The 15,876-nt window shown below is 32.1% G+C and overlaps 1 protein-coding gene across 1 annotated transcript in view; it reads right to left on the bottom strand.

Annotated features, from left to right (window-relative positions):
* Positions 1-2,121: 2,121 nt before the first annotated feature.
* Fbxl7 (F-box and leucine-rich repeat protein 7) overlaps positions 2,122-15,876 on the bottom strand; it is a 49,971-nt gene continuing 36,216 nt past the window's right edge. Inside the window, exons 2-3 of the mRNA XM_085956722.1 lie at positions 5,695-5,862; positions 2,122-3,457 (exon numbers count right to left, since the gene is read on the bottom strand). Coding sequence (XP_085812848.1) covers positions 2,922-3,457; positions 5,695-5,862 — 704 coding nt within the window. The 3' untranslated portion in view covers positions 2,122-2,921. The remainder of the gene's footprint in view (positions 3,458-5,694; positions 5,863-15,876) is intronic.

Here is a 15,876-nt window from a genome sequence, read left to right as displayed (position 1 = left end):
TTTATTAGTACAATCAGATTTGTGTCCTCGGATTGCAGTCTAATTCGTGCTATATCATAGCATTTCTTTAATATTTTCAAAAATTTAAATGTGCACACATTTATAATAATACAGGTAGGTACCTACCAATATTCTTGTTTCATTGCCCAGTGAAATCTGTATAGGTATGTATTTCATTAGATCTCGTCGTAACATAGAAATATAATATACTATATACATATAATACATAGTAACCGTAAATCCGGCCCTGCATGGAACTAGGAAATATTGAACCGCTTTTGAAAATATATAGAATAGCGATAAAAACTATATCATAAGAAACAATAAAAGAATAAAATAATAAGACAGACTTTATCAAAATTTTAAATTTTATTTAAATATTTAAACAGCCTTAGTATTAAATGGCAAATCACATTTAAAATAACAACAATATTATAAATACATATTATTTTGTATTGCAGTCATCGCCAATACATTACAAGATAAGTACATTAAATTTATAATCCCATAAATTAAATTGATAATTTTTTTCTTTTATTTACAAAAACGAAAACCATAAGATAATAAATTAATACATCTTAAATATATATTACATGAAACCGTTTACCTATTATTTACAAATTTGTTAGTACATAATTTAACATACACAATTTACAAACGCTTTAATATACAAATATGTACCTAATAAAAACAAATAAATAAATCTATTTTTTAAAAAATCCTTACGTAATTATTCTCTTCGAGTACCTACAGAATGACATGTTAAAAAATATTATGTGTAGTAAATCATATTATAATACATATTATAATATATATATATATATTATCACTATGAAGACTTCATTACATGGGAACTGTTATGCCTTGAAATAATTATTATGACATGATTATAATAATGGGTAGAAATTTTATTATGACTATAATAAATAATATTTATGTATTAAATAATAATAAATAAGAATTTTGTTATTTACAATTTACATTAATTTGAACAGTCTTCAATATTATTGTGAATGAATAATTATTATTGACATCCATTGACATGTTTTTGTAATATGGACCAAGTGACGGAAAATCAAATGACTTTAAAATAATTTTAGTCTGCCCTAAAGGTTCAAATAGACTATATGACGATCGGGCACATATATGCTAAGAGCGTTTTAGTGTCTATGATCAAATCTATGCCATTCCGACTATTATACATACATATTGTATGACAGCTATGACATCCTATTTACACTCTGTGACACCCTGTGACACAGGACGCCAACATAAGAAACGGGTTTTTCGACATATATAATATGACCGATCATCATAGAGTGTATTTGAAGCATAAGTTAAGTCAATGGAATCAATGTATTTTATTATTTCATAATAAACAAATGAAAGTGATAGGAAAATAAACTCAACCTGCATTGTAACAAGAGTCATTTTCAAACTCCGTTTATTTGTATAGGTATGTCAATTTTATTATTACCTTAACTTCAAATTTAAAAAAATAAATTAATTTTATAGGATATTTTTAAGAAGATTTGTTATAAAATATGTACATATTGTATGTAACTACCTTCTTAAAACTGAATTCTACCAATATTTCAATAATGGAGATTCTTACAGATTTTTGTCAGATGTATGATAGTTTATATTATAAACTTATCTGGAAAGAGTATTCATTTTTCTGTTTAGATATTGTATGGAATGATGTAGAAGGTAACCTGTAAATATATATCAATAAGGGAACATAATTTATAGTTAAGTCAAAACCTAAAATGTTGATTGGAAACAAGGCCGGATTTACGATAGGGCTAAAGGAGCTTTAGCCAATAATGGCCACTGAATTGGTAGGGATCCCCAGAGCCCGAGAAACAAAGCATTAAATGCTATTAAATCATCCCGTAATGACATAATCAATCACATACATATGTGATCAAATCTGATATAATACATTATATTGATAAGATCTCGTGTTGTAGGTATTTTTTTTTGTTTTTTTATACCTTGAGCATGAGTAATAAAATAAAATTAAGAAAATATATAATATAATAATTTTCAATAGACAAAAATATGAAAAATATGTATTATATGAAAAAAAATATTTTTTTTCATATTACGTTGGGTGTCTTAGTCAATACTTTGTAGGTATTAGCCCAGGACCTCTTCAAGTGCAAATTCGGCCGTGATTGGAGTCAAGTGGTTGATAATAATCATTCATACAAAATAATCTGAGTAACATTTAGTTAGAAGTAATATACAATATTAATTATTTTATTTTATTTTATTTTGAACCGCTTAATAGCACAATGTTCAGGGTATTTACTGACTGGAGATAGGGAGACCTCTGGATTGAGATTCCTTAAAGGATTGTTTTGTCTGCCATGTACCACGCAGATCCACACACAAGGGGGGATTTTCGGGTCGAGAAACGTCGTGACCTAGATGATTTTACTATCAAATAGCCTTCTCAATGAATTGCCCCTGTCCTCTCGGATTTCTATGACGTGCAAGCACTTGTCAGTGGAAGACCCGTGACACACATGAAGTGATTGGTACCCCCACTGTTATAGCTGCAAGCCAGGATTATACTCAAATTACGGAGTGTCTGGGTATGGGAAATGCCCCCGGAAGTGTGTGGGGGGCCACGGTTGATACGATGAGAAGCTATAAGTAAGTAGTAGGCGGGGTAAATGCGGAAGTCAGTGGCACCTGCAATATTTTGTAGGAATCAATAATAAATTTTATGGATATTTTTTTCGAATTAAACCTCCCCATAACATTTTTCTTTATGGGTATGGGTACCTGCCAAATAAGAATGTCATCCAAATGATCAAAATTACATGTTGTACCTTTTCCAATGTGTTTGCATGCTTACTAATTAACTCAAAAGACAGCTGTTGAAACTATGATAATGGTATTTCATATAATTAGTAGAATCCAGGATTAGTATGTTCAATAACACATCTCTTACAATATTTCTTTACAGCCCTATAGCCTTCCAGCGATATTTGGCAATCTTGAATGTTCAACTGCTGTAAACCCCTACAATAATACGCAACACACTGCACCCCCCTATCAGTCACTAAGTCACAGTTCCTTAAGCTAAGCTTTTTAAGATTTGGACAGCTTTCCGCCAAAGCTCTTAGTCCGGCATCACTAACATCACATTTTCCGATATCCAGCGCTCTAAGCCTCGGACAAAACCTCGCTAAGACAGTTATCGCATCATCACTGACAGCTTCACATCCTCGAGCGTTTAGATATCTTAGTTTGTAGCATCGTCTTGCAATAACTTTTAATCCTGCGTCGCTGACTTGGTCGCATTTGGCCACTGACAGGTAGCGAAGAGTCGCTCCCAGCTTTGACAACTCGTACAGGCCGAAGTCTGTGATGTTGGAGCAGTCTGATACGCTGAGTTCCCGAAGCCCAGAACAGAACGAAGGTACGAATTTCAGTCCGTCATCTGAAAAGTAAAAAAAGAATTGTTAGATTCATACAAAAAATTAAAACTTGATGAAAAATTTATTACCTACCCATATATTTTTATGGGTTGAATCATTCGAAAAAATTCATCTTTAATTAACAATTAATTGGAATAAATTTCCGATATTATAGAATAAAATCACATTACAGAAATAAGTTATTAAAATATTAAACAACATCAGTAATAGATCGTAAACAACACCACATTCCATTCTGAGCAGTGTTGACCTGTGTGTACCTGATAACTATCTTAGAAATAGAGAACATCAGTTGTTTATTCCCCCAAGGTGCAGAACCAACCTGCCACTGGCAATGCCAATTGGGAGGGCGATAACTATGTTCAACGAAATTGCTTCGGGTGTTGATATATTCCACCTACGCAAGGATGAGTATTATAGGTGGACGTTGTTTTATAAATTCTTAAAATAGGGTCTGCTTAACTCATCCGGTGTACTTCCTTGTACCTATCTAATTTATATTTTTTGTATGTACACATTTGTTTAATAATTTACTATCTATCTCTATACTGATCTATCTCTTTTTTTATGTAATACTGTTTTATATTTCATTGTTTCTAAATGTCATGTTGTGACGTCTTAAACTTATAATTTGTAATTTCCACAATATGTTAAAAATAAATAAATTGAAATTGAAATAAAGTGTCTTTGACATTAAAATTTGTAGTTTTGAAAGATCTCGAATGATTGCTAGGTTTTTAGTACTTAACACGTTTTCAATTTAAAAAATACATTTGAACAAATTTAACAATACGGTTGTTTCAATTGAACTAGGTATTATTCAGAGCGTAATGAATTTTTTTTCATCGATCGTGAGAATTCAAGACTTATAATTCGTTTCCTTATCACATAATTACAATACATAACAGAAGAATACTTTTCGTTTAATTAAACTATGGCACATAGGTATAAGCTTTTTACGACTCTGCGATTTAATATATAGTAAGTATAACAAAATGTTTCTAAACCTAAAACAATCAATTTGTTTTATGTACTAGTTGAAAACATGTCCCTATGAAGCGGCCAAAAGAGGTCCTGTTTATTATTAACCTAAGAGGAAGCAGTATGTACTAAATATTATTGTGTTTTATTTTAATTAATAGTAACACTGTCAAATAATAAAAAAATAGTGCGGCAAGTTATTAGACCAAAGAATACGTGCGACCATTTTTTTAATTACTTCCGTGTACTAGTTCGATAAAATTTGCAATTTTGCATTTAATCTGTGATTATATTTATAGAAAGTTCGACTGTGGCAGAAGTTTTTTGCTGAAAATCGTAGGTATTGGACGATTGGACAGATTGGACGATTTACTGATTGTGTATATTATATACCTAATGTAGATTGATGGCAGATAATACTACACGTGCATTGGGCATCGAGTATTTATTAAGAAAGATACAAGGAGCTGGTGTTAGAAAGGAATTTAAAATATGTTGGCAGTAGAGGAGCACTAAGCTGCCTATAAAGAACAATCGATAATAACCTACCGTTTTCCAACAGTATTATTCTGGTCAAATCTTGTGTTTGCACAAACATTGTACTTAGTTGAACGATTGCTCACCAATTTCGAGTAGTGGTATTTTCTACGTGTACCTATAATATATAGATAACTCTACAATCATTTTATAACATTTATGCCATCAAATTATTTTGTATTTCATGCGTGTTGGTTTTGACCTTGGTTTCTTTTTTCCAATGTATTATATTTTTGAATAATAAGATGCCAATTCTCTACAATAAATATAAGCAAAATGAAATTGAACACTTCGCCAGTAATTTGTATCATTTTTATTAATCGGTTTCCGTCATTCAATTTTTCTATAATATCCTTTTTAACGATTATGAAAGTTCATTGTCTATTGTGTGAGTTTATTATTCTTCTTCTTTGACCATACCACTCCTCAGTTATAGTTCAGTTCAGAGCATATCGACACCACACGGCACCTCAAAGAGTCCCTGTCGCTTGCCAATCGTTTTGCATCTTACACATACCTATAATATGTAGGTACCTGCGTATTTTTAATTAGATTCTATTTATATGTTGATTTTTGGAAACATTGCATATAAAATAATATTTTTTATATGAATAATTTTTGACGTTATTTTATGGGCGACCTTTTGAAAGAAATATATACTCTCTTTAAAACAATATAGGTATTCGTTATTCATATAGACATAAATGTTTGATATCCTTACCAGTAATTTGCAAACACCTTCTCAGATACAGGTAGACTAGTTGTGGACATCCTCTCACAATGGCCTTAAGTCCTAAGTCTTCAATTGTTGCGCAATCAGTCAGGTCAAGATACTGCAGAAGAAGTCTTCTTGGCGGATCATTGCTAATACTTGATATTCTGGAGCATCCTGGAAAAAAAGGAAACAATATTTGAATACAAAATTATTTTAACTAATATCAGTAGTTTGCTGATTCAAATTCAAATTACAATTTTATTTATTTTTATATAATAGGTATAGTGAATATTAGATACAAATTATGAATTCAAGACGTTCTTCACAACATGACATTTAGAAACAAATAAACATTATTAAAATAGTATTATGTAAAAAATAGATCAGTATCAGTTATTAAACAGTAGAAAAGTGTAAATATAAATATATATATATATATATATATATAAATTAGATATATACAATAAAGTACGCCGAATGAGCTAAGCAGACCCTATTTGATCACAATTTCATTCTGTCGATCTTTACCAGAAACGTAAGTTTACAACGTGTTGGTAGAAATACACTTTAATACTTGTCATGAAACAAAAATTTAAATTTAGAATCGCAATAATTAATACAGATTACTAAAAAGCACTATAATAATAATAAGTTCCATAAAAAATCAAAACTACATTTTATTAAGATGAATCAATGTATAAGATGCGCACTTATTTTTATATCGTATGTAGGTACATTTTATAATATAGGCTGTCCGCCGACAACGCAGCGCTTAACCCCCCGCTCACCAATCGACCCTTCCGCCGTAAGAAACTATGCAGAAGACAGTTGGTACAGTATGCGTACTCGGAGCATAGAGAGAAATACAATGGACGGGCGCCTATAATATCCCACAATGTGAAGGTATTTTAACGTACGTTTTTACGAGTCTTGATTTGCAGCCATTGCTTTAACTCCTGGGAGGTATGATAAGTATATCTATAAAACAACGTATGATTTATTCGCCAGTGAATTCTCTCCTATCTTTTTCACCAATATCGTTTTGACGAGAGAGACGTGATCCCAAATATATAAATTCATCAAATGTCTCAAATTCTTAGTCATTGATATGTACCATGAGCTCCACTCGCAGACCTACTCTATCTGACCTGATTTTCCTGGATTAACATGTACTTAACAGCACTTGCCAGTACGATACATGCCTCTTGAGAGGCGAGTTCAAATCTTTTCTCTATATATTTCTGTGGTTGCAGGGTAAAAGTTCTTAAGTCGCGTTATTACGAAATTAAGATTTTAATGCCAATGTTTGTAAAGAATTGTGCTCATTTTTTTAAACATAGATTTTCTCACATGTAAGCAAAATAAATATATATTTTAATTTGTAGAAATAGCTTAAATTGAGAAAATCATTTTTAACTCTAAATAAAATTACTTATTCAAAACATTGAATCAATAATGCAAGAGAAATAAAAAAAAGATACACCAATTAACTTCTGAGCAAATGTATTTTGAAAACTGCAACCAAACTGACTTAATCACTTTTACCCCGAAACCACTGATTTGTACGTAACTAATTACGACGGAAGTGACGGATGATGAACCTATAGCGATTTGATTTACCTCACGAGAAAACTTATTTCTACGCAATCATAATACGATAAATGTATTTATTTATTTATTTTGTTTTTGTGATAGTACTACGAGGACCTAGGTTCTTGGTGGTTCTATTGATTAGCCAGTAGAAAATAACTCATCTCTCCTAGTAGGTTTACAAACGACGTATTGACTCATAAAATAATACTAAAGACATTTTAGCCTTACCACTGTTCAGTCTTGTCATAATATTATATTGTGATGATCATAAAGCATCACATAACTCATAATATTATTATAAGTAAAAAGCCACAATAAATAAATACTGCCTATTTATAATTAAATAAAACTATATATTGTTTGAAGAGAAAAACATACATAATATATAGTTTATGTACCTATATATATTTATATATTATGTATGTTTTTTTCGAATTAAAAAAATATTATTTCCTTATATTAAATAAAAAAAATATTAAAACTATGAATTAGTCGAAAATCTCTTCATGACATTATAGATAACTTATTTAACTAAATTTTAATAATGAATATGACCATAAGATAATATGTAATAATAAGATGGGATCCTTTAATAAATTCACATTTTATAAAAAAAATATAGGAAGCGTTTGACTTTTTAAGGTTTTCAGATACATATACATACTTAATAATTAATGCAGTTTAAATTGTAAATTATCAAAAAAATATCACAAATTTTAAGCTTCGTATTTTTCTGCTAGGTAGAGACTTCGCCTTAAAATGTAAATTATCAGTAATATGTATTAAAAGGCATCTTTCGTGGTATATATCTCTATTATATGAGTAAATCTACATTAGTAGTCTATTTCGCCTTAATAATAACAATGTTTAACATACTATACCTATCCAATGTATAAAAAATATATTGACAATAGTAAGTAGATATTATGATAACTCCATTAGGTCTATATTCAAAATTTTATCATTCTCAAAAATTCACCACGTTTCCACAAATCCATTCTTAAAATTTGAACGCTAAAAAATACTGTAGGTATCATGAAAACTTTTTTATGTAAGGTATAACTGGTAATTTACATATTATTATTCTCAAGACATTTTACGTAGGTTCGTTTAATTTAATGCGGGCAGGAAGAATCCACATGAATTATATTGTGGCGTTTATGATTTTTCAACAAATGTTTGTAATTTTATTTCGCGGTTGCTGCTTACAATAACATAAAAATGATGCAGTAAACAGTGGCAACGAATGTTAACAACAATGTGGGATGGTAAATAGGTGGCCAAGTATAATCCATATAAGAACATAAAAAATATATCTTTCCTTAATGGTATCTTATTCAGGAGTGAATTATATTACTTTGTTCCTACCTCATCTACATAATGGCGTCTTAAAAATTCAAGGATACTTCATATTTAAATAAAAATAGTAAATTTATTGACATAATTGACCCGTTAGTCTAACACAATCGTGTGTAAGTACATTTACTGCATATTTTTGATTAACTATCTAACAAAAAAACGAAAAAAAAATGTTAAAAACAAAGGATTTTAAAAATTCCAGCTGATGCCTTGAAAATGGTTAAGATATAGGTAGGTACATATGATATTTATATACCTCGATGATAATAAAAAAAATTATTTTCTTTATTTTTTTCGATAACAAAATATTTTACCCCATGCCTGAATTACATCACATTTTGTAACTGTCCCTTATTCGCTAAAAATAAATTCGTTGAAAATAATCGGTTTCAGTAGTTAAAATGTTATGCTCAGATTTTTTTTTTTCATAATTTGTTAATTTTGTCACGTCACATTTTCTATAACTGCTTATCCTCTTCATCACAAATCATCACACTATATTAGACTCCCTCCCCCATTAGTATTTGTCTATTTAAGGTAGCCGAAAATAAATAATAAAATATGTACGTATGGATGTAGGTACCTAACGAATTTGAAGACAGTTTAAAACTAAAACTGAAAGGGGGCGGCATTATATAAGTCGGGCGACGCTTTGCAATAAGGACGCCATTGCAAAAATCACCAGCAAGGACCACAATCTGATTGCTCATAATGTTGCCCATTGAAACCCTTGTGTGCGCCTAATTGTATTATTAATTCATGTCGACTTTAACACTTTCGCTGCTGAATAGATAATGAGATTTTAATTGCCCCCTTTAAAATGCACGTTAATTACATCGATCGGCCGCCTGGTCATTACGCGCCGTGTGCGTCTTCCGCGTCCAAACTATTAATGATATTATGCTCTTTCCAAAGATTTCACCAGGGCTTCGAACCATTATTTTTTTTTCGTTTCGGTTTTCATTCCGGTTCAATTAAAAAAATATATGTCGAGTCGCTTCCGGTTTTCGTACTGATGAAAATAGCGGCTTTTTCGGTTTTTGGTTAAGCTCCGAATGTTTGTTAATGTCCGAATTTTTACGCCTACGAGTCGTAGGCTCCACATCACACAATTATTGTGTGGTGGTGAATATCGTGTTAATGCGCGTGTTTAAACATGTACCGAACCGAAAAAAACGATTTTTCCGGTTCGGTTCCGGTTTTTGTTCCGACGAAAATAACGGTTTTTCCGGTTTTCGGTTCAGTTTCGGTTCGAAGCACTGGATTTCACATTCATAGTTTGTGCTAGACTCTTGCATTAAAAATGACTTACATTAATTAATAATTTCAATTATAAAATGTGCCGCTATGTCATTTTAAGGGTGTCATCTGTATCAAAATTTCTATTTAATACATACTGAATTCTACAGCTCTTCATACGAAAAAATTAAATAGTATCTTATTTTGACCAAAAAAGGATGAGCGCCTCGCGAATCAAGCGGTCCTGCTTGTAAAAATGCTAGCACGTACTCCGGAATATATATTTTTAATGTTATTTATTTGACAGTTAACAAGATGCAATGCGGTGCCATATCGTAAAAATAAATTCCGTCTCAAAGACGACACGCTGACTTCGGACGTATCAAACAAAACGTTTTCGAGACGTCGCCATTTCGTGAACGGACCCGGCGACCATTTTGTGGCATGTTTTCTGATAAGCAAATAAGTTACTTATTTGTATAACGTGTAACTATATAATATATTATACCATTTTATTCGTTTTGGTATCTGCGGAGTCTTGATCGAAAAATTACAATCTCTCCGGGATATTAAATCCGAGGAATTCATACCAAAAGGGTAAGGGTAAAAGGCTCTATCTTAAGGATTCATAGGGACCACCCCCACATCATTATTATGTCAAAAATACAGGTCCGATTTTTTATCATTGTCATTATTACACCTACTTAATTACATGATTAAATAAACTATTAAATTTATTTTATCCGTCTAAACCCGTCGCAATGTTATAGAGATATTTATTATTATACACATAAATAAAGCAATGATAGTAAATTATGTAATAACATAATGATGATTACGCGGTATAATAATACTTAATTTAATGTACAAATTAAGAAAGCTAAGGTGTCTATTTTTCGGTGACCGGGGTCACTCAGTCACATTCCATCACCGCGGTTCAAATCTCATTCTACAATACGCATACTGGGGAGCAAATCAAATGACCCTTAGGTGAGAAAAAATGCTCGCTGTATGTCTTGTTAGAAACTGATAATGGTAAGTCTATAATAATTATTATTATTAATTAGTTAAATGTTTTTAAGCACGCTTTTTGGATGTGATTAAGTAACGACTTTTTTTCCAAATCAACAAAGTAGGGAGGTATGTATATTTAATAATTAATGATTAAAACCTCACCACCTAGAAAGTCGTCGAGCCGCCACTGCATACCAATTTAATACACTATATCGGTATGTGCACTCTGCTAAAAAATATGGGCCAATATCGAGCATAGTTTGATTGGAAATTAACTAAATACCAATTGCATTGACTAGCTTAGTACTGTGATAGATCGACAGTTATAAAAAAATACCACGATGGCGTGTTCCGATATTCTCGGCGATTATGACTCTCGGATTAGCTTAAATTTCATAGCCAACTATTTCGTGACATTTCTATACATATTTGAACACTCCAAACTATCTTCTTTAAGCACTACGGTGCATGGTTGTAGCATCAGTATCGTGCGGCTCCGTTTCGGGATGGAATGAGCACTTAAAAATCACTTCTTTCAGACACGTTTATAGCGTCATGGAAGGCGGCCGTGCATATCTACGGCTATACATACATGACGGGTGGTGGTGGGAAAACAGTCTAAACCATCCATCTAAAAATCTATCTGTTTATTGTCTATAGTACTCGTACAAAAATGCCATAAACACAGTTGAAAGAATTAGAGATAAATAAAACATTATGCCCTTCTCTAGTTTTTCATAACGTAGCCTTCTAACACTGTTTGATGGTAAACTAATTATTCAGTATGAGAGTCTTTTTCTAGATGGGAACAAACTAGGGCACTTCTTTAAACAATTATCAACAATATTATGTTACATACAATAATTTTAAATCACGTGAATATAAAAAAAACAATTCATTGTAATTTTTCTGTTGCGAAAATATCAATACCTAGTTAAATATTGCACACGCATGAATCATGGCTAAAAAATACGTTTCTATCCAGCCAACGTCTTTCGTGAACGCTCTGAAGCGCATCATTCGGTACTTCGTGATCGCTGTGAAATGAGGAGCGAGTCAGATGGTACATAGGTAGTAACTACACTCTGAAGAAAAAAGTGAGTCCAAGCGTTCTCCACGAATACAGTTCTATAAACTTAAGGTTCAAATAGACTATATGACGATCGGGCACATATATGCTAAGAGCGATTTAGTGTCTATGATCAAATCTATGCCATTCCGACATATTATACATACATATTGTATGACAGCTATGACATCGTATTTACACTCTGTGACACCCTGTGACACAGGACGCCAACATAAGAAACGGGTTTTTCGACATATATATGACGGATCGTCATAGAGTGTATTTGAAGCATTATTTGAAGAACGGTCAAAAATGGAACTACGAACGGACGCGATATGGACGCCATTTTAAAAAACGTCATTCGAATATCAGATTCTGTCCAGTTGCGAGTCTTGATTGGGTAGTTTTCGATTGTGGCTCCCCCATCAATTCTTCAGATAAGTTTGTAGGTCAGTACATTCGATGAGAATTTTTTTTATTCGAGACTCGAGTGACCTAATCAGAACGAGACATGAAATACAATTGAAGCAAAGACTTAAGTTCAATTTTTAGTGACTCGTTTTCCATGATTAACTCACCTGCACCGCGATTTCCTAACTCTCGTCTCGTGTGGCACCAGACGAGATGACGTAATTGTGTCGTCACGCTCGAGGCATGCCGACCGCGCACAGAATAACCATAGAAAATATTATTATCATACACCTATATGTGTATGGTGACAATGAATAGCGCCGCTGTCTGACCACTCGCTATTTTCTCGAATGCTATTATCACTCCGGTAGTACGTCATAATGATGTCATATGACGTCATCTCGACCGGGAAGCTTGCACTCGCAAGTTCTAACATAGAGCCCCTGATCGAGTTCCAATTATTATATCTGGATTGCGTCATTCTTTCCCTACTCGACATACGTGTACTGTTTATATGTAAGATGTGTAGGTACTTGTAGTTATTGCCATTTAAAACTTGTCAAGTTTTCATGATAATATGCCGGCTACCAACATGCACCTCTATGAAAGCACTAAACACGACTTCTGCGCCAAAATCCATACCTAGGTTTTATTATTCCAAAATTATGTTTTACCTATATAATAATATGATTTGTATATTATATTTATATGTAAGGAGGCATAATAAAAATTGGTAGAGTCTTGGTCATCACAAAAACGAATTTCGAAAGACCATCGTTTCGAAAATGACAAACGGCCCAGTATAATAAACACCGTATCGTAAATCAATTCAGACTATAATATTATAATGCAAAAAACCTTTCGATCGCTTTGCAGCTTGCATCTTCGTGCTACAGACTTTTATTTGAGCGGGTTCAATTATTTTTGCACACACATGTGGATCTGTTTTAAAAGAATATCAAAAATTCACATTTTATCATCAACAAGTAATTTAACTACCTATTGTTATCGATATAGCGATGTTAGGTACATAGAGGCTTCAGTTTTTGACATGTTTGGAGGACCCCTTGCAGAAATTTAGCTTATGCGAAAAAAGATGTTCCCAGATTTTTTCCACTTTGACTTTGAAAAATATGTATCTTTTATCACTGAATGGATGAGTGACAGAAAGTCTATGTCTGATGTCTTGGATAGTGTATTCGAATCCCGGGATAATTCATCGTTCTCATTTTTGCGTTGTTTCTTCAATGTGCGTTTGGATTCAGAATATGACACGAAGGCTTCGGCCACATAGGCAGTTGCTTCACTAGTGCTGAGCTAGGTGCTATGCTTGTTTACTAAAAACACTACCGCCACATTGCACGCTACGTGCTTAGGTACAAATTCATTTTGACATTTGGGAGCACTCAAGTCAACAAAGATATGCCACTCTCAAAACTAACCAGAAAGCTACTTATTACAGCAAATTTAAGTTTAAAATTTCGAAAGTCTCAAATTTGAACTTGTTGAGTGCATAATGTCAATTCATCCCATTCGTCATTATTCATAACCTCAAAATATACGGTGTTTGATGTTTGTCATACTGAAGAAACATCCGCCGTCTTGCAAAATCACTAGGTGACACAATTAAAATAACCAACACGTTTATTCGCCGGGAGACTCACTAGGTGACTAATAATCACGTAGCGAGGCGCGAAGCGTGCAGTGTGGCCATTGCGATAGCATAGTGTGCGTCCGTTTGCTAGGATATATCACGTAGCCACCAAGCAAGGCACCTGCCTATGTAGCCTTAGCCTAATACGTCCTTAGGACGTGCATTACAGACTTGTACCTAACCATTTCTCGGAAAACGAATATATTCGGCGAATATTCGTATAAGATTCTGTGGCCGAAATAGAGTCAAAATTTTAACATAAAAAATACTTATGTTGAAATTGCTCAACAAATGCTCATTTCATAATAGTTTTTTTTGTAATCAAGTGTTATTTTTGAATTTTATAAAATATTAATAGTACCCATACGAGCGAATGAATGTACCAATAATCCAAAATTTATCAGGCTCGCATAAAATCTTAGCATGTATGTTGAATACTTAACATACTGGCAACATTACTATCGGTTAATAAGACATCACAACTTTCCATAGCAGACTTTACGACCAATTCTTTTTTATTATTATTATTTAAGAATAAAATTTTGATTGATTTTTTTATAAGGCCTTTTATAGACATAATTCAACCAATGTATGGAAAGTGCATTTATGATTATCGTCATTACATTCGAATCAATCATATAATATAAATAGTATAAATACTTGTCCAATACTCTACATCCAATGCGCTCGTTTAATATAGTAAACAATTAATTACAATATAAAGTTTTATCAAATTATATTTTATGTTTATTTCACAACAGGTTCACAAATAAATACTTAAAACATATGCTGAATGCAAGATAAATTACGTAGGTATATTATAAAAATAATATTTAATGTTCAGCTTTATTATGATTACGATCGTAAGTACTTACATACTAATAAAATTTAATTGGTTTAAGTTTTGTACTATTCTGTTTAAAATGTTTTTAGTACCCGGGCTTTGCCTTTCGGCATAAGTGATAAATATACAAGTATTTAATTTTTTACTGTATTTTTTATTTAATTTAGTATTTACGCATTGTATGTTTACCACGTGTGAATGTGAAACCCGACTGGCTAAAAAATCAAATGGAATAGTAGTACAAAGATTAAATCAATTCAAATTTAAATTCAAAATCCACTCACTCGATCACTACAGACAGTTTTATCCAACAGTACCTACATCAATATGCAGAAAAGTGAACATAATTTTAACCAATGGATGACCGTCATGCCCTTAACTCTTGAGCCACTTTTAACTTTTTAATAAATTTAGCTAAAAACTGGCCACTCATAAGACTTCGTGAGTGATGTAAATTTTAACATCTTATCATTCAAAGGAAGATTTCTGGTACGCAAAGCTGGCGAATAGAGTGGAGTCAAGAATTTCAGAGACTGATTTGCCTTAACACTTCATCCCTGACTAAAGTAGCGATGGACGGAGAACACACAGAAAAATTCATCATCAATATTCGATATCGAAAATGGCACAGAAAAAAAGTTAATAATATAATTATTAAGCAAGTGTTAAGTACCTATTCTTATTCAATGTAATATATCAAGTCTATCATTCAGTCAATCATTTGTTTCATCTTTTATTTCGCATACATCAAACAGTCGTAAGTCAATTATTTTTTTTATAAATTGAAGAATATTAGACTTTTATTAATTAAAATAAAAAGTTTTGAAAAAACTTAGAAACATTTACACATGCATAAATCACTATATTCGATCCTAAGAGGATCATGTATGCTTCTAAAGAGTGGGTTTAATATAAAAAGACCTATAAAATAAATTGGACCCAGTGGGATTCCAACACACATCTTTCACTTCCCGTGTAATTTCTCCTATCCGTTAAGGTACAAAT

This window comes from Rhyacophila brunnea, unplaced genomic scaffold (assembly GCF_057557595.1).
Source record: "Rhyacophila brunnea isolate RB1 unplaced genomic scaffold, BYU_Rbru_1.0 scaffold_6, whole genome shotgun sequence".
NCBI classification, from domain to species: domain Eukaryota; kingdom Metazoa; phylum Arthropoda; class Insecta; order Trichoptera; family Rhyacophilidae; genus Rhyacophila; species Rhyacophila brunnea.
This window is presented reverse-complemented; position numbering and strand designations above follow the sequence as displayed.